Source organism: Littorina saxatilis, linkage group LG1 (genome assembly GCF_037325665.1).
Source record: "Littorina saxatilis isolate snail1 linkage group LG1, US_GU_Lsax_2.0, whole genome shotgun sequence".
NCBI lineage: Eukaryota > Metazoa > Mollusca > Gastropoda > Littorinimorpha > Littorinidae > Littorina > Littorina saxatilis.
This window is the reverse complement of record NC_090245.1, coordinates 101,104,210-101,129,195: the sequence shown is the minus strand read 5'-3', so window position 1 is coordinate 101,129,195 and position 24,986 is coordinate 101,104,210. Positions and strand designations below refer to the sequence as shown.

Genomic DNA, 24,986 nt, shown 5'->3' with positions numbered 1-24,986 from the left:
CATCCTAAAGGATCAAAGATACATTCCTTATACTTCTAACAGAAGAGAAGTCCAGAAACTAGTGCGGCTCTTTTACCCATTAGAACCAGCTACCCTTTCCAAATCTCATTTAATTAACCTTAATCTTGTTTTTGGTTTGCTGCACTTCCATCTTTGTAAGATGTATCCGGATCAAGAGCTTCAACCAGGAAGCTGAAAGTAAGTCTGTGCTTTCCACGCAGATCCACCCCCACCCCCCACCCCCTCCCGCTCCCTCCCCTTTTTCCCCTACTCCCCCAAACCCCTTTCTTCATTCCCGAATGAGCGTGCACACACACACTCACACACCCTTAGCATCACCTGACCAAGGGTATTTTTTATCTGCAGCGACACAGGTACAGCACACACTGCTCGTTGTTAATTACACTGGCAACCTTGGCGTCTTTCCAGTTATTTTTCTCTTCCACCTTCGTCTTTCCTCCCTTTCTTATATATATATGTTTTCCAACTTCACTTGTTCTACGTACTTACAGTCTTAGCCTCTAGCAACAGATTAGCGGTTGTACAGAAAATCTTCTGCTTTAATTATTTCTGGATTCAGTAAAATCACTACATTAATATTCTAAGCAAAACAAAGTGCAATCCTGTATTGTGAAGTAAACAAAACAAGCAAAAAGCAAAAAAGAAGTACTTACAAAAAACAAGATTAATAGCTTAAGTGTGTTGCAGGTGTGTATGCAGTGCACTTATAAGTTCAAGTTTTATTAGTCCATAACCCATGGGGGCATTTTGAACAATCAATACAATCAATACAATCATGACATATGCTAATATAGTAAATAAAAAAATAAAAAGATTATGAAAAACTGTTACAAATTCTATTAATAAAGTCCAAAACATTCTTTAGCAATTTCTTTTTCTTAGTAGCAAACAACTTTTTAAATTTAAGTGCATTAGGTTTTTTCCAATAGTAAGGTGGTAACAACTCAGCTCTTTCTTCTTTGAAAAAAATCACAGACAAATAAATAATGGAATTCATCACCTATGTCTTGTGATACACATTTGGTGCAAGTTCTTTCTGACCTCGGGATGTTAAGATAACGTTCTTTCTGTACAGGCAAATTGTTGTTTAATGTTCTAAACTTCATCATATAATCATATGCAAGCACACAGAATGATCTATAATTAAGTGGCTTCACCAAAACCATGACTCAGAGTAATTATTAGAGCATTTAAGTTTCAAACCTCACTTTATCCAGACTTAGCAACTGAATTCAACTAGAATCTGAACTTGGTAAAATGCCATTTAATTCATCTTTTTTCATACAGTGCTCCATTGACAATTGCACTTGAAACGAAATCTGAGGTAGATATAACCATTACATTTCAGGCTTATTTAAACCACCCACTCTCTTTCACACATTCACAAAAATCATCGAAGCCAACAAAATTCAGAGAATACTTAAAAACTGCATGGATCCCTAGCCACATGGCGCAATCTGGTGCGACACATTTTCCTCGCTTAACCGACTTGATGTGACAGCCAAGTGCTGTCTTTCCATGACAGCTGCCTCACAGTTTATGTGTGTGTGTGTGTGTGTGTGTGTGTGTGTGTGTGTGTGTGTGTGTGTGTGTGTGTGTGTGCGTGCGTGTGCGTGCTGTCTTTCCATGACAGCTGCCTCACAGTTTATGTGTGTGTGTGTGTGTGTGTGTGTGTGTGTGCGTGCGTGTGTGTGTGTGTGCATGCATGCGTGCATGCGTTTGATGTCAGCCTTACAGCATTTGCAATAAATGGCTGCATTCTCACCCACACTTATTATCCAACTTAATCTCACTTTGAGCTACATGTATGTCCATTCTCTTCCATAACCCCCCAAAAAGGAAAATCTTTAAAATGTTCTGACAGATGTCCGAGATCAGGAATTATGTGGGTTTCTTTTAAACCCAAAGGCAAAAAGTCATCACCCTTTCTGCTGCTTTTGGTTTCTTGTCTTGTTCAATGCAGATTGTTGGGTACATGTACGTTCTAGCTTTTCTTTTTCTCCCTGTAAGTTGCCATTGCTGTTGCACCCAAAAGCCTAATCTCTGAGCCTGAGTGAGTGAGTCTAACTTACACAACAGAAGTCATCTTTTCACAAAAATGTACATGGCAGATCAAAAATAAAGTAAACGTTTTTAGACGAGATCAACATGATAGCTCCTTTATCCTCCACAGGGGTAAAAGTATGACATATAAAATACCCACACCAAAATATAAAATGGACCCCCCCCCCCCCCCCAAGTACTCTTTACACAGAGGAATACACCTTTCACATAGGTATACAATACTATCTTTTTACCAGAGAGGTAAGCACTGCAAGCTCCAATGGTCTAGGTCCGGCCTCTGAGTAATTTATCAATTATACTTTATAGCAACACTCAACAGGACCATTACGCAAACCAAATTTGCTTCAGCCACAAAACAGGAAATGTACTTAAACGTTTATTGTAATGAATGAAGTTGGCGTTTCAATGAAACAGATCCTGTGATTGGTCAGAATGCCCCAACTCATTAAAAATTACCGGTCATTAATTGTCGATAAACACTCGCTAAATAAGCCATTAACCACCTGCTGGCGAGGCGCATTGATACAACCTCAACTAATCTCGGTTAGCTTTGAGGGTCATTTTATAAGTAATAAATATGATTGAAGGCCAACGAAATACCGAGACCATAAGGTATGCGAAGTGATGACGTCAAATACGTGACGTAAGTTGATGCATGAATTCTTCCGGACTACGTCAGTCAATTCCAAAGATCGCTTTTGTGATGAAAAGAATTTGTTTTAGAGTTTGCTTATGAGAAACCCGTCAAAAAAGAAGGGAAAATGTATGTGAAAGAAAACAAAACAGGAGCAGAGTGATAAGATAGGAATACAGAGACATATTTCTTGGGACTTGACCCTTGCAGGTAGGTGGACTGAAAGCAGTGTGTGAACAGAACAGAACCAATTCTGTCTGTTTACCATCGCATGAAAGCAGGAAAGAGATCGTCGTCAGATTGAATTACAATAACATTAACATGCTTCTATTTGAAACTTCTCGGTCTTCATCGTGGAACGACCTCGAAGTTTCAAATGGAAGCATGTTAATGTGTAAATAATCTTCGATTTCTGCAAAACAAGGAAAACTACAGACGTCAACATTCTGTTGCTTATCCAAAGCACAAAATTCAAAAGATCGAACAATTACGACAAGAAATAACCAGTTCAGGTTTTTCCCAAACCTGTAATCTTGTAAAGGCAACTGCCCATTTATTGCCCCTTTGTTTTCCTCAAATACACAATGATTGCTCGCTGGCCTTTTAGCATAACATAAAATACACATGAAAAATGGTCCAATACCAGCAAAAACAGTTGTCATCTCCAGCGGCTGAACTTTGCCTTTGGTGAGAACAACACCAGTTTTTCGGCTACATGCGTTCCCCATACTACCTCACAATGGCCACACTCTAGCGTCCACATCGCATCACTAACCAGCACCATCTGCAGCGACTAAGAACACGACACACCTATCCCTTTTCTTCTTGGCACTTCTGCTGTGAGACACTGGCCTAGGTTTCTATGTGTCGTCAAGGTTTTGAGCTCTGGTGGCCGATCAGCTTTGAGGACTATCAATGACACCACTCAGAATTATCCCCTTTGATTGGTGCTGGCAATGGCATAGGGCAACGGAAATGTCTCCCAAAGGAGGCTAGTTGCTAAGCCACACTAATTTTACTGATATCTGCTGCTTTCATCAATTGACTGTACCTTTTATGGCGAGCGGAAGGATTTGCTACAGTGATACAGTATATATATCTACATGTATATGTCCCTATAAATATTCCATGAAGTTTAAAGGTGGTCATTCATTTGAATGCTTGTTATTCTATCAGGTACCAGGAGATTGAATAGTTCTGCATAACTCTCACTCACTCTTGTTTGTTTGTTTGTTTGTTTGCTTAACGCCCAGCCGACCACGAAGGGCCATATCAGGGCGGTGCTGCTTTGACATATAACGTGCGCCACACATAAGACAGAAGTCGCAGCACAGGCTTCATGTCTCACCCAGTCACATTATTCTGACACCGGACCAACCAGTCCTAGCACTAACCCCATAATGCCAGACGCCAGGCGGAGCAGCCACTAGATTGCCAATTTTAAAGTCTTAGGTATGACCCGGCCGGGGTTCGAACCCACGACCTCCCGATCACGGGGCGGACGCCTTACCGGTGCTGGCAATGGCATAGGGCAACGGAAATGTCTCCCAAAGGAGGCTAGTTGCTAAGCCCAACTAATTTTACTGATATCTGCTGCTTTCATCAATTGACTGTACCTTTTATGGCGAGCGGAAGGATTTGCTACAGTGAGACTGTATATATATACATGTATATGTCCCTATAAATATTCTATCAGGTTTAACAGTGATCGCGCTAGGTATTTTTCAAACCGGTATGACGTCATGAGCTGGCTACAAGACTCTCACGAAAATCGGTAAGCTTGCCAAGGCAACCAGTAAAAGACAAACAATGACTTACAATACATTAAATCAATGTCAGTGATATGCGGACGTTTTTTCTCCCCCCCCCCCCCCCCCCCCAAAGCAACTGTCGCACAACTTGACAGTGACACATCAGCAGCCGCTGTGAGAGAGAGAGAGAGAGAGAGAGAGAGAGAGAGAGAGAGAGAGAGAGAGAGAGAAAGAGAAAGAGAGAGAGAGAGAGAGAGAGAGACTTCCGAAATAAAATAGGAAAGCAAATAGTAATCACGCAACTGGAAGACTTACTCACGTTACTTACTGTTACAGTTTCACTTTCGCCTAGTCTTTGTTGTCAAAAAGTTTTCACGCGCAGAGCCAACAGCATTTCTATGACTTAGCGATTTTGAATGGTCTTCGAGAGTTGAGTTGAGTTGAGTTGAATGTTGAAAATTTCGACAACCTCTTGTGTTACCATTTTTTGGACGTGTTTTTTTGCAGTCTTCACAAAACATGAGAAAGTTCTCCCCCTCCCCCTCTGTCCGCAACCACAGAAACTCTTTGCACCATTTTTCCTGAAATCGTTTGACAGTGGAAGATGCCGATGTTGGTTTCTTTGCCGCCGCTTGAGACTCGGGCTCTGCAGATGTACTAGGCCGTGAAGTACTTTCACTTTCAGTTCCTTCATTCAAAGGCCTTTTCTCACCTCTTGGGGGTAGAAAAGACAGTAAAGATCGTTGCTTCTTCATCGCAATCGACTCGCCTCACAATAATCAACTGTATGTAGACAAAGATCTAAGCTGGTGTGAGTACGTGATTTCCCGGTATGATGCTATGTCGGCTATAGTTAGACGCCGTCCCTTATAACATAAACTGAAAGATTTTACGATGGACCGGGAACCGAAAGAAATGGCGCGAAAAGTATGATGTCTGATTTTTGACGTCATGTTTGACACCTTGACATCAAGTGTCATCAATGGAGACATAATCGCAACATTGTAGCGCTGTCACAACAAGCCATCCAAATCTCTCTCTCTCTCTCTCTCTCTCTCTCTCTCTCTCTCTCTCTCTCTCTCTCTCTCTCTCTCTCTCTCTCTCTCTCTCTCTCTCTCTCTCTCTCTCTCTCTCTCTCTCTCTCTCTCTCTCTCTCTCTCTCTCTCTCTCTCTCTCTCTCTCTCTCTCTCTCTCTCTCTCTCTCTCTCTCTCTCTCTCTCTCTCTCTCTCTCTCTCTCTCTCTCTCTCTCTCTCTCTCTCTCTCTCTCTCTCTCTCTCTCTCTCTCTCTCTCTCTCTCTCTCTCTCTCTCTCTCTCTCTCTCTCTCTCTCTCTCTCTCTCTCTCTCTCTCTCTCTCTCTCTCTCTCTCTCTCTCTCTCTCTCTCTCTCTCTCTCTCTCTCTCTCTCTCTCTCTCTCTCTCTCTCTCTCTCTCTCTCTCTCTCTCTCTCTCTCTCGTACTGACAAACGATTTTTGTAATTAGTACTTTTTTTTTACCGGTCAAACCAAATAACAATCGGTACGTCTGACCGACATCCACTTTTTTTTCCGGTATTGGCGAATCTTAACCGGTAAAATACCGGAAATTACCGGTAAACGCGATCCCTGGGTTTAAAGGTGGTCATTCATTTGAATGCTTGTTATTCTATCAGGTACCAGGAGATTGAATAGTTCTGCATAACTCTCACTCACTCTTGTTTGTTTGTTTGTTTGTTTGTTTGCTTAACGCCCAGCCGACCACGAAGGGCCACATCAGGGCAGTGCTGCTTTGATAACGTGCGCCACACATAAGACAGAAGTCGCAGCACAGGTTTCATGTCTCACCCAGTCACATTATTCTGACACCGGACCAACCAGTCCTAGCACTAACCCCATAATGCCAGACGCCAGGCAGCCACTAGATTGCCAATTTTAAAGTCTTAGGTATGACCCAACCGGGGTTCGAACCCACGGCCTCCCGATCACAGGGCGGACGCCTTACCACTAGGCCACCATGCCGGTTCTCACTCTTGTTGCGCATGCCGTATGAATTTAGAGCGCTATACATCCCTTTGTTTCTCCGACCTTATTTCTTTAAAAAATACAAATAAATAACATGAAGGTAGGTTGTAAAAAACAAATCTTCCCATTGCAAGTATCAATCTGTGGAAAAACATGGGTCTCCTGCAACAGATTTAAAAGCCTAAGCCTGCCTCAGAACACATTCTCATGGTGACTAAAGACTGTTATGCTGTACAATTATGTGCCACAACAGGAGAATACCCGCTTGATATCTATTCTCAGGATTACTTTTGAAACAGTTGATTCACAGAAGGCCATGAGCGACAGCAACAGACTGCCAAATACATGACAAAATATTTTGATCTGTAGAAATGATAATGCACATTCAGTTAAAACATATTCTCGTAGTTCAATGCAACCGCCAGACTGCTTGTTTGACTGGCATGAGCTGAAGTGGTAGGGTGCATGTAAGACTTGTAAAAGCATGAATGAGTCTGTGATGATTTACACAATACAGTGGAACCTCCCTTTTAAGACCCCCCAATTTAAGATTCCCTCCCTTTTAAGACCCTGCTTTCTCAGACTTTCTATTCAAAACCTCTGTAAATTTACCCCCAATTTAAGACTCACTCCTTTTTAAGACCTAATTTTCTCAGATTTTGTTTCTAAGGTCTCAAAAGTGGGGTTCCACTGTAGTTTACCCAGGAAGTAGTTTACCCAGGAAGTAGTTTACCCAGGAAGGTAACCTCTATCCACACATGCACAAATTTCAGTGACAAGAAATGTACAAAAGTCAGTCATTTCCTCTCCAGTAACAGTGGTGTGCATAACTTGACCTTTTTCCTTTGCTGCTTGTTTTTCCTTCTTTTTATTCTTAGTAATGACTAATGTGTTCAGTTTTTTGCTGTTGTTTTTTGGGTTTCTGTTTTGTGAGCATTATACTGATCACTCTCAGCATCATTAAACACACAACACAGACCATCCTTATAAAATATTAGTAAAAAAAGGTTTTGGTTTAGAACATGGGGGCAGACCTGGGAACCCCTGTTTTGCACTTGGAGTATTCTCAAACAAACTTGGTGTATTTTCAGAAAAATGAGCGTACTCCACACAGCATTTAACATCTATGATTCAAACATGCTTCGCATGCGTCCTTCGCACAGTTAATTAAGTTTACCGAAACATTTAAAACAAATGCTTCTTTCAATGTTTATACTGATCATGTGTCAAAATACTGGATCGGGTTCGGGGTGCGTTTGTGAAGAAAAGTAGTCTAGGAAAGTTTCTCGTCGTATTTATTATCCACTGACCGTACTGATCGTATTCTAGACAATCATGCGTACAAAATACGGCAAAATCGTATGGGTTCCCAGGTGTGTGGGGGGTTTCCTCATGAAACCTTATACAGTGGTACCTCCTCCCTTTACTTTCAAGACTTCCAAAAATGTGAGAAAATCAGGCCTTAAATTTTAAACGAGAGTCAGTCTAAAAATGCAGGTAAATTTACTGATGTTATGAAAAGAAAATGTGAGAAAATAGTGTCTTAAAGTTAAAACAGGGAAGTCTTTAGTAAAGAATTAAATCAAGGGATTTTAAAGGAGGGGTGGGGTCACTGTATCGGCAATCCAAATAAGAGGTTATACAGTGAAACCATTGCAGAGGTATAAATCAACGTGTCTCAATTCCTTTTTAAATCCAAAGTTATAAAAGACCATAATTAGAGGCCACTGTCTTCATAGCTAAAATGAGCGGCTTAAAATACAGTTTTCCTTTATGACAGTGCTTGTTAAGGTCTGTTGATGACAGTGCTTGTTAAGGTCTGTTGATGACAGTGCTTGTTAAGGTCTGTTGATGACAGTGCTTGTTAAGGTCTGTTGATGACAGTGCTTGTTAAGGTCTGTTGATGACAGTGCTTGTTAAGGTCTGTTGATGACAGTGCTTGTTAAGGTCTGTTGATGACAGTGCTTGTTAAGGTCTGTTGATGACAGTGCTTGTTAAGGTCTGTTGATGACAGTGCTTGTTAAGGTCTGTTGATGACAGTGCTTGTTAAGGTCTGTTGATGACCCTTTCATTCGGATACTTTTCTACAAAACAAAAAAGAAAACACTTACCAGGTGGTTTTTCCTTGGCCCAGCATGGCTTCATGGTTAGTTATCTGGCAGGCTGGCTGAAACATTAAAGTTTGTTTGTTTGTTTGTTGCTTAACGTCCAGCCGACTACGCAGAGCCATATCAGGACGAGGAAGGGGGGGATGAAGGGGGCCACTTGTCAAGCGATTCCTGTTTACAAATGCACTAACCCATTACTTGTGTCCCAGCAGGCTTTAGTAAAACTAAATTAATACCTACTGGAAGATTACCAGTTTCCAGTATGTTAAAATAGGCTTAACCTATCTACTGCTGGACTTACATCAGAACACTAACAGATTAAACTATACATGAATCGCGAGACAAGCGGCAAGAGAAGAGATTTTTGGAAAAAATACAGGTGAATGAGCAAGAAGGCAGAAAAAAGAAAAGAATTCATGAAGAAAAAGAGAGCATGACAGGAAAGAGGAACCAAAAATCTACCTAACAGCAAACTAGAAAGCTCCTGCGGTTCCAAAAACAGGAGGGGCCTTTAATTTCATAACCGCAGTGCCCCACTGCGGGAGAAACATTAAAGAGCAACTCTGCTTAATTATGAATGGCAGAATGCCCCCATCAAAATCCAAGACAAGGTATAGGGATGTTTTTTTCTCAGAGGCAAGGAAGTGTTGCATTATCAGCTCTCATGCTCATTATTTAAAGCATACATGTACACACTCAAACGCGCAAGCATGCACACACATACACACACACACTTTTGAATTGTTCCGTGCATGTAAAAGTAGTTCTGTACTGTACTGATTATTGAGTTATGTACCTTTTGTGTGATCATGCACCTTCTCCACAAAATCATGGCTTCAAACACAAAAGTCTAAAGGAGTTCTGCGTCTTACTATCACTTAATCCTATCCAAATACGCCACAAAGATTTAATTTACAGTTTTCCTTTGTGTCAAATAAATAACATACAAGTATAAATAGATAAACAACAAACATACAAAACAAATAGACTGCACCACTTTAAGTTGAAGGAAATAACTGTGCCTTGTAAAATGACTAAATCATGTCCACAAACAGTTGGTTAGGCCTAAAAAAAAATAGGTGTGGTTACGGTAACCCGACCTACCCTATTTTTAGGGGCCGACCCTATAACTTTTTATTACATTTGTCAAAAAAAGAAAAAAAAGGAATCCAGAAAACGCAATGAAAGCGAAAGCGCCCGAGTCGCACACTTATTTCCCTGTCAAGTAGGTTTAATTTGTACACATTAGAAAAAAAAGTTTTAAAAAAAAAAGTGATTGCCTACCTTCCTACCCTATTTTTTTTGGCTATGTTACCGTAACCACACCTATTTTTTATTTTGGCCTTAGCAAGAAATTGGGAAGGGGGGGGGGGGGGAGGGCAGTGATGGTCAGGTTTACTTTTTTAACAGAAAACAAATGCTGGCCTCTACAGGCGTAATGTAAGCCGTACATAAGCATGCACTGTACTGCCATCAAGGACAGTTCACGTGGTTAAATTTGACCACACTGGTTACGTAGATAATTCACACAAGCATGCACACACACAATGTGTATACATACATACACACAAAACCCACAATAGCGATTACATAATAATACCATGACACAACTAATCGAACATACCTTGCTACTTTACTGTCTGCTCTGTGCTTCCCTGTTTGTGTGGAACGCATTCCCTCATGTCATCTGAAAGGAAAATAAACACTCATTTCACTCAAGTCATAAAACCTGCCATTGTCCAGTCTTCACTCAACCAAATCTTGAGCAGCCATGAAAGGCTGGTGTCACAATTTAGCTCCGTTTTTAGGGTACTTAGAGAGACCTCTTAGCTAAAGGGCGGATGATACAGCTCCCTGTTTAAGTGTTTCTGTTGCTGGTTACAAATCCTCTAGTCTTGACCTTATGACTATACAAGGACTTTCTTATCAAAGGGGTATTCCTCCAACAGTAACATCACTTTGAAACTTTGAAAGAACAGTGTTGTTGTTGTTGTTGAGCTTAATCCTTTTGGTATGCTGTTTGTCTAGAGGTAGAGTCGTCATGTACTTCTTTTTTTTCTTTCTTCTTTTTCACCTTTTGCACATTTTCTTTTGTGTGAATATATCTGTGTGCGTGTTGAACGTTCTGAGGTATTTTAGGGCACCTCATGCACTGTGGAATTTAGCCTAGATACACACACAAAGTTTCTCAAATAACCCCCCAAGCATCTTTATCATCAAAATGCTCCTGCTCACCAATAGTCCAAAATGCAACAGTTCATGGAAAATACACTGCGTTTCCACCCTCTCATTTCCCAAATAACTTACTTTTTCTTCCATAAGTATCTTTTCTCTCTTTTCTCCTCCCTGTGAATGCTGAAATTAATTTCTTCACTTTGTTTCCTTTGCATTTGCATCAACATTTTTCCGCTCTGATTCAGGTCAACAGAAGTCAAACAAATCAAATGGACACAATAGCACAAAAAAGCAACTGTCAGAGGATTAATGGTAGCAGGGAATATGTCCCTGCCACATGACGCATGCCATGTCAATACATATATGACCATACATATTGATCTATATTGGCCAACTTTCAATTCATCCATCACCCTTCTGAACACTACCTAAAAGGATGGCGGTAACAGCTGCAGCGGTACACCTGAAGTAGTCCGTCTCACCTCACATCAACTCTTCGCGGTAAGTTGCTGACTTCTGTGCAGAGAGACTTAAATACAATGATGACAAGGCTGTCATTAAAAGGAAAGACGTAAGGTGATGATGACAGACAGCAAAACACAGCTGATCTTTAATTTGGAATGCAAAGTTCTGCGTAAATACTCCTAATTTTTATTTCACAAATTACACGAGATATATAACTTTGCAACTTTTTCATCAACTGAAATGCACACTTGCAAAAGTAGTAATACCTGTACTGGATAGTCATGAAAAACCGTGTGCAGCAATATTAAGTTCAGGTAGACACCTCAGAAGACAAAAGGCAAAAACTTGTTAATGAGGAAAGAAGTCCACAAGTAAAGGAAGGAGCTGTTAAATATTTGTTTTGGTTTAAAGCAGAGTTCTGCTTCTATAAAGTTCAGTAAGTGCAACAAAATCAATGTTGTCAACTTGCCTTTACCAGTGAAAATGTATATCAACTAAAGAGCATTTTAGTGTTTGCGTCAACCACATATTCTGTTGTTTTTAATTTAAACAAATTTTGTGTGACAATATTGGACATGAATTTGCTAACTAATTAGCTTTGGGGGCCTGGTAATGGTAGCCCAGTTTGCAGAGCACTGGACTTGTGATCCTAAGGTCAAGAGTTCGAATCCAGGTAGGGATGGACAGGTCAACTTTATGTGATATGGTATCCATACATGTATGATGTTCCACCGCTGTGTCACCACAGTGGCACTCGGTCATTTTGCCATTAGAGCAGGTGGCTGACTACACCTAAAACACACACACACACCTGGGTAGCGCGACTCTTATTGCTGATAGCTGTAATTCCACTTGGAGGAAACCACCCAAATTTCGCAGCATTGGGATAATAGAGTAAATGAAATGAAAACTAGTCAGGCTTTGACTGCACATATATATATATATATATATATGGCCCAAAGTCAGAATAGGTGTCCATTTTTGTGACATACAAAATCAATTTTAAAAATGAACATTTTCTTTGTTTTGAAAATAGAGATGTATTTTAGAGCATAAATACGCAAGGAACAGCTATGATTTAAGAAAACTCATGTTTGATCACTTCACAGATTCAGGTTTAAAAGTTTGCAGGAGTTCATAACTTCACACCGTCACAAAATTTAGACTTGTTAAATCATTGTTGCTACATGTATTGGGTCTGTTTTAGACATCTGAGCAAATTGCTACAGCAAATTACTTTGCATTTCAAGCAAGTTAAACTTGTTTTGGCCACGCATGATGCAGATGTGAACTCCATTAATGGGAAGTTCATAACTTCACATAATTTACTTTTATTGGTATAATAAATTTAATTTATACAGGCAGGAAACAATTTGTTTTGTTTTTTAATCTGAAAAAGGTAAGCTGAAACATGAAGGTAATTTTTGAAGATGAAGTGTGGAGAAGATTTTTTGGTTACCTGTATTATTTATAGAAATTAATATTGTCACAATTTTTTCACAGCAAATATTGGCATGAGTTATAAATAAATCTACAATTTTGCTGTTTTTGTGCAAAATGTGCTTGAAAAGTACCATCAAAAGGATTTCAATACACCAAAATGTTTGTCTGACTCAAAGAGTTGGCAGAAACTGAAAGTTTTTTTAGAATGTCCTAGGAGTTCATAACTTCACACCGTGACATCACAAACTATGGCTAATTCAAACCAAAGTAAGAAAGTGCATATGTCATCTTATTTTCTCTCCAGCTACTCTTTGTAATCAACATACAACTAAGTAATAAAAGTAAAACATTTGTGAAAACAAACGATAACAAAAATTATAAAATGTGAGCGTGCGCATAACTTCACAAGAATTTTTGTTATGTTGGTCTCTAGTACAGTTACTGTATAATATATTTGCAAAACAATGACAAACTGAGAACACAGAGTTATAGTATAGGCTAAAGCTGCACTTATATTACAAAATCAGATTTTAATTGCCAAAATAAAACAAATTGTTTGAAACTTGTGAAAGTTCATAACTTCACATCAATCACACATTTATACTAAAATAACTAACTAAAGTCTCTTGCAAATAATTCTAAACAACTTAATGATTTACTTAACCAAACTCAGTCATGAAAACTGTTACCGAAATCATTATTTAGTTAGTGTTTATGTCAGCTGACTGTGTGTTCATAACTTCACATCATTTATTTAACTGAAAAGCTACGTACTAAAATCTGCTGGTAAATTAAAATAAAAATGACATCAAACTGTAACAGCCTACTCTGGAGAAGAGCAGCACATCATTTGAGGTAGTGATTTAGTGTAGTAAATTAATTATTGTGTATAAATCATACTCATGGCATGTGTTCATAACTTCACACCGTGGGGCTGAGGGTCAGTTGATGTGAAGTTATGTACACCGTGCAGTCAACCCAGATTCATGCTGGAATTATCAAAATGTAATTTTGAGGGTTGATATTCAGAAAACTTCTTACAAAATGTCCAGATAAAGTCAAATGTACTCTTTTGCTATTAACAAGGCATTATTTTAAACACGCCCTTGAAAAATGAGCTTGAGTTATGTGAAGTTATGAACTTCATGACAAAACGGCTAAGTACTTCAGAAAGAAACAGTCAGCAGCCAGTAGATTCTTTTTGTGATGAAAATCATGGTACAGTGTAATTTGGAAACTGAAAATAGTCATTTTACATATATTTTGGGTTTTGACATGAGTTAGTAACTCTCACATAAAAATAGTGTGCAAGACACAGAGAAAATGGCTAACTAAAGCATACTGCTTGACTTTAGTGACAAAAATTGCTTAGTATCTAAATCTAATGTACTTTTATATGCAAAATTGCTGTTCCACTACAACCTTAACTTTCATGGCTAGCATTTAAGGACAAAAAACACTCTCAGTGGAGATAGTAGGAAAGTTCATAACTTTCTCACAAGAATTTTTTATTTCTCAATTACTCAAACACCAATGAATGAACTTGATGCAAACTTTCAGTGTGACTGCTGCTAGTGGATCCAAATGCATTACAAAGCTAGGTGTTCCCCAACCAGTCAATTTACTCTTTTTATAAGGCAAAAGGTTGGAAAGTTCATAACTCTTTTTTCACAAGAAAATCTGCACGTAAACTTCAAACTACTTTTGAACATGCAAAAACAAGTCAAACAACCCTTTTTATGTTTTATACCTCTGCAAAACATACTGTAAAATACTTTTTTACAAAAATATATCAGGTTTCAATCTTTAATTATTATTTAGAGCTGATCAGTGAACAAAAATGAAGTCTTACGGAAATAGTTATGAACTTTCTGTGAAATTTTGTCTCCCCATTTTCTGCAGGCTCACTGACAAAATTCAAAAACTTTGCTTTGTCAAAGGTACATTTGAGTTTTACTGGCTCAGTGAAAAGTCATTCATGACATTCTGTCCCATAAATATGACAGAGTAGACCATGTTTCAATATGCTGTAAGGTCATGTCACAAAAAATGGCCAAAATGTAGTGCTGCTGACTTCAGATAATGGCGACATTTTCATTAAAAACAACAACTGAGCACACAATGTTTCTCTAGGTGTGTACTTCATACTTTTTTTTACAAGTCTCATTAATCTTTACAAGGATTTTATTTTTCTTTGATGTACAAATCAGGTTAGAGCCAAGGTTGCACAGCTATTTCAGCTGTGGACACCATTTCAGACTTAAGGCCATATATATAAAACATCAGAAATTGTGAAAGAAACAATTGAAAGTCAGCAGAGACTTTCTTCCGAGATTTGTTAAAATCTCTTAGCAGAGGAAGAGAGAGAAAAAAAAATATATATATATAAAAAAAAATATATATAAAAAAAAAATTGACAGGTTTTCGTACAAAAAACAAAGCCGGAATGCTTTGCCATTACATGTACAACTTATGAACTTAGTTTGACCTGTTGTTGAGAGTTTGACCAAGTGACCGTTTATAGTTTGATGTACTCCTCTTGCCTTTTGGTTGATACCAGTTTAAAAAAACTGGCACGATCACTTAAGATATTGCCACTTGCCTCCACTACATGACCAGAAATCAGTGGTTTTTTTTCATGGGGTATTCCCTTTGAAAATACTGAAAACATTTTTCTTTAATTCAAGTCTCTGCAGCTGTCATCTCAGTTTAGAATTAACTAAGTAAACATATAATATTTCTGCACAAGGATGTACATTAGTCATTACCCTGCCCACCAATTAGCAGCTAATTAGTGAGACACCCTTTAGCTATGCTGATTCAGATAACTAATCAATTATCTGAACATTTTTCTTACAGTATCATTTTATCAAATATGTCAATTTGGTCTGTCAAAATGTCATGGAAATTCTATGGGGACTGACAAAAAGGTTATTAGGTCAAATCATCAGTCTCCATGTAGTGAATGAAGAGTCCTACTCCTACAATACCACCAAAAAAATGTCAAAGACTCAAAGCGATTTTGTCTGTCTCTTAAAAACATAATAAGTGTTAATTGTAAACTAATGAATGCTACATATTTTATGTTTTTACATTTTAAATGTAACTAACTGCAGGGAACCGGAAATGAATCAAAATCTGCCACTTTTCTTTCTCTTTTGATAAAAAAAACAAAAAACTTTTGAGCTCTGTCATTCTCTAAATAAAACAACAACCAGCACACGCACATAGGAGGGGTAGGCACCTATGAACCCTCATGCTTCTTCTTCAGCGTTCCAGAATTGTCTGGTTACGTGTGAGCTCGTTTGCCCATTTGGGTTCCCCACACTATACTCTGACTCTGAGAGCATAGTCAGCTTCACTCCGCTTTCGTTGAGTAGGCATGCTGGGTATTTTCGTGTTTCCATGACCCACCGAACTCTGACATGGATTACAGGATCTTTTCCGTGCGAACTTGGTCTTGTGCTTGCGTGTACACACGAAGGGGGTTAAGTCACTAGCAGGTCTGCACATAAGCTGACCTGGGAGATCGGAAAAATCTCCATTCTTAACCCACCAGGCGGCAGCGACCGGGATTCGAACTCACGACCTCCTGATTAAGAGGCCGACGTCTTACCACCAAGCCACTGCGCCCGTCGAACCCTCATGCTAATTGCTAATCGACATGCCACAATGAGAAGCGAATGAGGCAGTTAGTCAGTGAGTTGATGAGCTTCGGTTTACAAGTGACATGCCACTGGGTATTAACAACTCAGCAGAATGCATGATCTTTCTCTCATACTGGGAACATCCAGACATAGAAACATGCAATCTCACTGCAAGGACTCTTGGTATTTTTAAAGTGTGGTTACTTATAGTACTTGTACACTCACAAGTACCGTGTACAAGATGACTCTAGCTTTTAAATTTTGTGTTTAGCAATAGTAGTAGTAGTAGTAGTATGTAGGGGCGGCTATATTTGTTAGCCGAAGGCCGCGAGGCCTTATTGGTGCCCCTTCTTTGTCAGATACTTTGCATGCCTAAATCCATATTCTTTCAGTGCTTTCAATCAAAGTCATAAAAAAGGTTAAGAAATTTTGGAGAATTGTCCAAGAAGTTTTTGAAGGCGTCTACTGTGGGTGCGAAATTTATGTTAGTGGGTAGTGCATTCCAATTGTTAGCAACTCTATGAGAAAACGAAAACTTGCGCTTGTTAGTCTTATAGTGTTGAACAAAGATTTTTCCCTGGCTGTTTCTGGTGTTGTCTGTCTGCTTGAATGTGAATATTTTGTGCATGTCAATATCATCCACCCCATTTATAATTCTATATGTTTGTATTAGGTCACCCCTTGTCCTCCTTCCCTTCAGAGAGTGGAGGTCTAAGTATTTGAGTCTGTCCGCGTAAGACTTATCACGGCACTCCTTTAGAATGCCAATGCCAAGCTCTGATGAATTAAATTCATCCATCATTAAGTGATTAACCTTCCCTAAACTCATCAATAAACAGGGACACCAACTAATGGTAATGTTAAGTTTGCTGAAATAAAAGCATAACTGTACTGTATGGTGATGTAGGATGTACACCGTACCAGACTATTTCAACCTTTCTGTTGCAGTATCATGACTTCAATCTCTAGTTTTGCTGCATTTCCAAATGACCATATCCTACGATAAATCCACCGAAAATACACTGTACATTATTTTTTTACAAATGTAGATCTTCTTTACACCACATGCTGCATAAAAATTTGGAATCCCTGATGGAAAGGATAATACTAATAGTAATAGTCATGTTTTCTATGTTGCTGAGAAGTTATCTGTACTACAAAGTTACCTATTGAGGTCTAACAAATGATGTCTCACAACGTGCGCAGTCGTCCTTGGCGGTCAAGAAAGCCGCCGTGATCATTGCGCAGACGACACTTCTAAACCGCCAATATTTTTTGTGCACATCACGTGCTCCACATAAATCGGCCGAAAACGAAGCAATTGGGAAACCTGGATAATACAACATTGGTTCTGTGGTATTGCTAGTAAACAGACAATACATGCATGGTATACACAATGACAATTGACATACAGTGTATACTCATTAGCCTGCAAACATAGTTATTTTAGTAATATTTTCCTGCTTACTTATTCACTTGGCAGCCCCTAGTTGCCTGTTTTAATCATCATAACTTCACCAGATTGCAAAAATAATACTGAGGAGAATTGTCAATCCTCTTGTTTTTCACTTTTTGTCTTACTCTGCGTTATTCTACGATACAAATTACAATGTGCCAGTGGTCGACGTGTAAGTTTTCATTCACTGTTTTTCGATGTCATGGTGACCGACAACACTCAGTCCAATGTATTCAAACCAACGGAACCAGTTTACTCCAAAGGTATAACTAACAATCAGTAATGCGGTGAAACTGTAGTCTTTCACAGGAATAGTAAGTCCAAATCCCAATCCGTTTCAGGTCTGACAATACATTTCGCATCCGGTGTTCGTTTCTTCTACCTCACCATCTCCATCCACAATTCACCGTCAATAATCCACGAATGAATCAGCTATCACGATCCACAATACTATTCACATAAAATCCAAGACATACACAGATGGAAGATACTAAACACTGGTATCAAATGCTTACCGTGGCATCAGGACGGGTCAGGACACTATCACTACACTTGCGTCTAGCAAGTGGTCATTCCAGTGCACCACCATCTTGATATGCAAATGAGGGCGGAAACAAAAACCCGAAGCAAGAGGGAGGTTTTGTTTCTTTGAGAAGTGTGTCAATACCAAAAATATGAACAACAAGCAAAGAAGGCTTGTTGTTTCAAACAACTCCGATATAATAGATATTCTTAAAAACGTGAAATGTCCTTTTCTGCATTGTTTATTATGTTATTTCTTCTATTCAAAATAGTAACAATGTCCTAACATGCATACGTATTACTCCCTGTAAAGGCGTGACGACAAACGGTACAGCTGTAAACAATGAGTATTTGCAACTGTAAACAGAGAATTTCATTGATTCTTCAAAAAATGGATTGTCAAAGTATCAATTATACGAAGGACAGGCGAAAAAGAAAAGAGTCCCACAACATGAGCGATGACTGATCAGAATGACCCTGGTCTATGCCCTGGTGTATCACATCTGTCTTGAATCCTTTACAGTCCGAGAATCACTGACTGGTTAAATCCGCGGCAACATTGCGCAAGTTTTGTCGTCTGCTCGAGTATTCAAAGCGAACTGACCTCTCTCTCTCTCTCTCTCTCTCTCTCTCTCTCTCTCTCTCTCTCTGCCGTGTGTGCGTGTGTTTGTGTGTGTGTGTGTGTGCTATTTCTAGTCAAGTGTGTAATCCGGCAGCGATTCAGTGTGTACTTGTCAGAGCCCCATGTAAGCGCATGCGCGTTGACCTCATTGAGAAGGATTGTTCAGGCAGAGTTTTCAGTTCGTGACACCGGTGCTTTCCAGGAGGCCTTATATGTCCGGTTGCCAGTAACACATGTATCCGGTTGGAATCCGGTGAGAGATGCACGTCAAAGTCTGCGGCTGGTAGTCTAATCCGCCCGTGTGCTTGACCGGGCACTGTGACAGGCGGAAGGTATCGTCCACTGGACTACTTTCTGTGATAGTAGCCTGTAGTCCAGTCAGTGGACGATACCTAGTCTTTCTGTGATAGTAGTAGTCCAGTGGACGATACCCGGCTTCCGCCTGTGGACCGGGTTAACGGATCGGCCCGATACACAATCTTATAGATCCCTGTTTTTTATTATTTTGAAGTATAGGGGGCTTTTTACAGTGATTCGTGAAGGCCGCTTCACTGGTCCATATTGGGCGCCCTAACATGGACCATTTGTGATATTTTCTGTATTTAATGTTTGCTGAAGGTCTATCTAAGCTATTTCACTCTAATTAGGCTTAACTGTTAAACTAAGAGAGAAGGACTACCAACCACAAAATGAAACTTCTTCGCAAGAAAACAAGCTAGTTATCAGCAATAAACAAAAAGTGGTCCATATTAGGGGCCCTTCCCCTAAATCGTTGAGTGTGTGTTACATGATGCCACTGATGTGTGTGTGTGTGTGTGTGTGTGAAGTGTGTGTGTGCGTGCGTGCGGGTAAGCGTGCGTGCCGCGTGTGAACCCATTCACTAGATGTTAAAGACACAAACACACACGGCACACACACACACACACACACACACACACACCAGAAGTTGATGGCCTTTCAGTAATACTACCGTAAACTTAGTCCCCCAAAAAAGTCCCCGAGCTAAGTTTAGTTCAGCGAGAAAATTACTCCCACGAGATTTTTACCGTGACTCCGGGAGTAAACATTTCGTACGAAAAAGTTACTCCCTTTACGAAAAAGCACTCCCCCATTGCGCGAGAAAATTACTCCCCAAGACAGGTGAGTTCCGAGTAAAAATTTCGTACAAAAATGTTACTCCCCTGACGAATAAATAACGAATAAATTACTTCACCCCAACACGAGCAATTTAACTTCCCATGCCAGGTGTACGAAATTTTTACTCCCTTGTCCCCTGTTAGTCTTGGTGGTGGAAGGGGTGGAAGGAGGGTAGCGCGACATTCGTTTGCGCGAGATCACTTATTGGCATTATCGGGCCTTCGCCCGCATCCCATTTTTGCGGACGAGATTTTTACTGGAAGTAAAAAAAATGGGGAGTAAAAATTTCGTGGAGGGAGTAATTTTTTCGTGCCTTGGGGAGTTCTTTTCTCGTACGAAAAGTGTACTCGGAGTAAGAATTTCGTACGAAATATTTACTCCGGAGTAAATTTTTCGTGGAGTAAAAATTTCGTGTTACACCGGCAGTCAAGCGCCGTGCATGAGTCAAAGCGACCAAGCCTAGCCCACGCACAAGCGAATGATAACAAGTTATCGTGTGCTTGTGGCCCAGGTGGAAATAAAACGGGTATGTTTATAACTGAACACAATCCTTCCTATCGTATGCGGCAGAGTAGCATATTCTTCAATAACAGATTGCATTAAATGATTTCAAGATAGGTAGGTCAAAAAGGTTGTGTTTTTTTAATCGGAAAAAAAATAGTGTAGCTGATTAACTGTGACCTGCCATGTAGCCTACCACTTTGATAAGAGAACCGTGCTGTGACGGATAGTCAACTGACTCGAACTGACTTTCTGATATCTAAAACGGCCTTTGTTCGGGTTTTTAAGTCAGTTTAGATCGAGTGAATCACTTTTCAGGACTGAGACGGAAGGGAAAACATAATGTCGAGGAGGAAAAATAATGTTCGTTGCATTCTTGTTTGATTTCTTTTTTTCCTTCTCGTTCGCTCCTCCTCATGTGTGTGTGTGTGTCACGGCCGTGACAGAGACACACTTAGCCTTTGACTAACCAAGCGTTTTGTTTGAGTCTAGGTCTGCCGATCTGCATCGTATGACTGACTGGGTGCTGCAATGTGTTGCAATCATGTGCAGAGGAAACCATAACCAGAAAAAGTTTCATGTTGTCATAATAAGGGTTGGGTACTTCACTCCGATTATAAATTAGCAGTTTTCACTGAACTTGGCAATGACTAATTAAAGAGAGAGAGAGGGGTGGAGAGAGAGAGAGAAATGAGCGCACAATTATGAAGAGAGAGAGAGAGAGAGAGAGAGAGAGAGAGAGACGAGCGCACAATTATGTGGAGAGAGAGAGAGAGAGAGAGAGACGAACGCACAATTATGTGGAGAGAGAGAGAGAGAGAGACGAACGCACAATTATGTGGAGAGAGAGAGAGAGAGAGAGAGACGAGCGCACAATTATGGAGAGAGAGAGAGAGACGAGCGCACAATTATGGAGAGAGAGAGAGAGAGAGACGAGCGCACAATTATGGAGAGAGAGAGAGAGACGAGCGCATAATTATGGAGAGAGAGACAGAGAGAGAGACTGACAGAGAGAGAGAGAGAGAGACAGAGACAGAGAGAGAGACTGACAGAGAGAGAGAGAGAGAGAGACGAGCGCACAATTATGGAGAGAGAGACAGAGAGAGAGACTGAGAGAGAGAGAGAGAGAGAGAGAGAGAGAGACGAGCGCATAATTATGGAGACAGAGACAGAGAGAGAGACTGACAGAGAGAGAGAGAGAGAGACGAGCGCACAATTATGGAGAGAGAGACAAAGAGAGAGAGAGAAAGAAAGAGAGAGAGAGAGAAAGAGACTGACAGAGAGAAAGAGAGAAGAGAGAGAGATTGACAGAGAGAGAGAGAGAGAGACTGACAGAGAGAGAGAGAGAAGAGAGAGAGACTGACAGAGAGAGAGAGAGACACAGAGAGAGAGACTGACAGAGAGAGAGAGAGAGAGAGAGAGAGAGAGACTGACACAGAGAGAGAGAGAGAGAGAGAGACTGACAGAGAGAGAGAGAGAGAGAGAGAGAGACTGACAGAGAGAGAGAGAGAGAGAGAGAGAGAGAGAGACTGAGAGAGAGAGAGACAGAGACAGAGAGAGAGAGAGAGAGAGAGAGAGAGAGAGAGACGAGCGCACAATTGTATAAGCGGGCCGCTGTGACCACGACCACATATTTTACAAGTCGTCGACGTAAGGTCACCGGGTTAATTACTTATGTCGACGCTGTTTTATATTCACCACTTTTGTTTCAAAAGCCGATCGAGAACCAGGTTAAGCCTAGTATTGTCTCCTCTTTCATATACTCACAGTCATCATTTTTCAGTGAATATCAGTCTTGTATTATAAGAAAAACAAATAAAGAACGTTTACTATGATGTCACGGTGTCGTAGTTTACTTACCACCTCAAAGGTGTGAAGCAAGACAAACTGAGTTTACAGGAATATCGGGTGTTTTCCATGTGAATGAATATCCCCGCAAGGCAGTCAGAACCGGATATATCCGCACACAACAAAAATTACTGGACCAGACAAATCCGACGACGCATAAAGAACAGAATTAAGACAGTAAACTGAGAAATAAAGTGTATCTTGTGTGTACGCTTGCATAGGAGTGGGAACTAAAAAGTCAGTGTGCTCAGAAACTATCGTGAATTGCGCAATGTGATAGTTGAAGGGGTCTGACTCAACACAGTTGTGCGAGAATCGTGCAACAGTGGTGATTTCCTGCACGATTCTCCCCGCGTGACAACCGCAAACAGACAAATAGTAAACATCTTTATTTAATGCTTTCCTTATGTATTTATGATGTTGTTTTGTGTATCTGTCTGTTATGTGTGTTATTTGTGAACTCAGTTTTTCGAAACAATTCAGTTTAGTCGAGGGCCATTAGAAGCCACGTTGTCTTATTTAGAAAATAAAACGTTAACAAAAAAAAACTTATAGCCTCCCTTGTCACTGGAATGTGTAAATGTGTCTGCTTTTATTATTATTTTTGTTATATTATTTGTTTTTATCATTTTGAAAAGTTACCCGTCTTCTTGTTTCAGACCCCCCCCCCCCCCACTAACACACACACACACACACCACCACCACCACCACCACCCTGCCACACAGAGACTGTGCTTTATAGTACCCAATATTGACGGACTGTGTGATGATATCTTCTGCTATGGTCTGTTGAGACAGTGATATCAAAATCGAGACCGGAGGTCGAGATTTTGATATCACTGTCGAAACAGACCAATAGCAGAAGATATCATCACACAGTCAGTCAATGTTAGATATATTGCTAATTCTCTGGACATTTTGTATTTATTGTAAAGAAATTACAAAAGTATTTGTCTCAGTTTTGGCTGTTCCATATCCCTCCCTCTGATTATTATTTCTTTTTGTTCACTCTTTTCTTGTACTTTTCAGTATTTTAAAATGTCTTTCCTTTCAAAAAGTCTTTAGTCACTTGCTCAACTAAATTGTGGGATAATTACATTTTCATATATATTTGTTTGTTTTTAAATTTAGGTGTTTTTGTTTTTGAAGTGGGGAAGCAATAAAGAGGTCGTCGATATCAAAACTGATATCGACGGAAATGTCGTCGATATCACTTTTGCACTGAGCTCAGTTTTGCCCAATTGACCAATGGAAATCCACGTAACATATGAAATAGCAATATAGTAGAATATTGATATTTCATATGTTACGTGGATTTCCATTGGTCAGTTGGACAAAACTGAGCTCAGTGCAAAAGTGATATCGACGACATTTCCGTCGATATCAGTTTTGATATCGACGACCTCTTTATTGCTTCCCCACTTCAAAAACAAAAACATCTAAATTTAAAAACAAACAAATATATATGAAAATGTAATTATGCCAGAATTTAATTGAACAAGTGACTAAAGACTTTTTGAAAGGAAAGACATTTTAAAATACTGAAAAGTACAAGAAAAGAGTGAACACTGAAAAGAAATAATAATCAGAGGGAGGGATATGGAACAGCCAAAACTGAGACAAATACTTCTGTAATTTCTTTACAGTAAATACAAAATGTCCAGAGAATTAGAAATATATCTAACATTGACTGACTGTGTGATGATATCTTCTGCTATTGGTCTGTTTCGACAGTCCGTCAATATTGGGTACTGTCCGTCTTTCGCGTGAACGGTTTCTTTGTGAACGGTTCTACATGGAAACTCGGGTTACTTTTCTGTGTCAGCAGTTTATTACCATGTCAGCCTACCAGATTGATTGTGTTTACATTAAATGCATGCATGAATACCAACATAACTATGTACTGATTAGTAAGTTAGAGCTAGTATTACGAGCACTGCATCATTTCCAATCACTGCATCGTATGCCGTAACTAAACCATACCCATCCTCATTTTGTAGTGACGGGATATTAAACTGAGTCAGAATACTGTCCATTAATTGCTTCAGAGATGGCTCTCCTCAATCGTTGTCCGGTGTAACGCGTTCAGCTTTCTCCCGGCATTCAGATTTCTGATTCGATATATGCTCCAGACTGAAATGTTGTTTCCTGGTCAAATTAAAGAAGTACACTTATTTAAAGGAAGAAAAGCATGTCAGTTTCTTGCAAGTGAAGGAAATTGGTGGTGAAATTTAAAAGAGTTCACCCCAAAATTCGATTTCTTCGAAAACGTGCACCGAGTGGTTATACGTTCCTTGAATGAGAAGGGAAGGGATTTTAGGATGAAGCAAATTTCTACGTTTAAATTAAAAACATTTGGTTGAACGAATTTGACCCTATGAATGTTAAAGGCATAATTATGTACTCGATGACTATACACGCTAATTGCTTTACCAACAGCTGGAGACATGCTAAATTAAGTTCCCTGCAAAATATTGTGGTCTAGGACCCCTTCAATGTTGAGATATGTTAATTTTCATTTTGATCTGGATCGTCCTATTTATAGATTTGGCAACACATGTAACGTTGATGCAAGGGAGCTAACACCGCGGCT

The 24,986-nt window shown here is 39.7% G+C and overlaps 1 protein-coding gene across 3 annotated transcripts in view; it reads right to left on the bottom strand.

Annotated features, from left to right (window-relative positions):
* The window catches only part of LOC138947480 (phospholipid-transporting ATPase ID-like), an 87,555-nt gene extending 64,839 nt beyond the window's left edge, over positions 1-22,716 (bottom strand). For 2 of the 3 annotated variants that reach the window (XM_070318963.1, XM_070318958.1), the window contains exons 1-3: positions 18,279-18,771; positions 10,202-10,264; positions 8,581-8,636 (exon numbers count right to left, since the gene is read on the bottom strand). In XM_070318963.1, coding sequence (XP_070175064.1) covers positions 8,581-8,614 — 34 coding nt within the window. In that variant the 5' untranslated portion in view covers positions 8,615-8,636; positions 10,202-10,264; positions 18,279-18,771. Of the gene's footprint in view, positions 1-8,580; positions 8,637-10,201; positions 10,265-18,278; positions 18,772-22,405 lie in introns of those variants that run through there. The other variant, XM_070318972.1, reaches the window with a different exon arrangement.
* Positions 22,717-24,986: the final 2,270 nt, after the last annotated feature.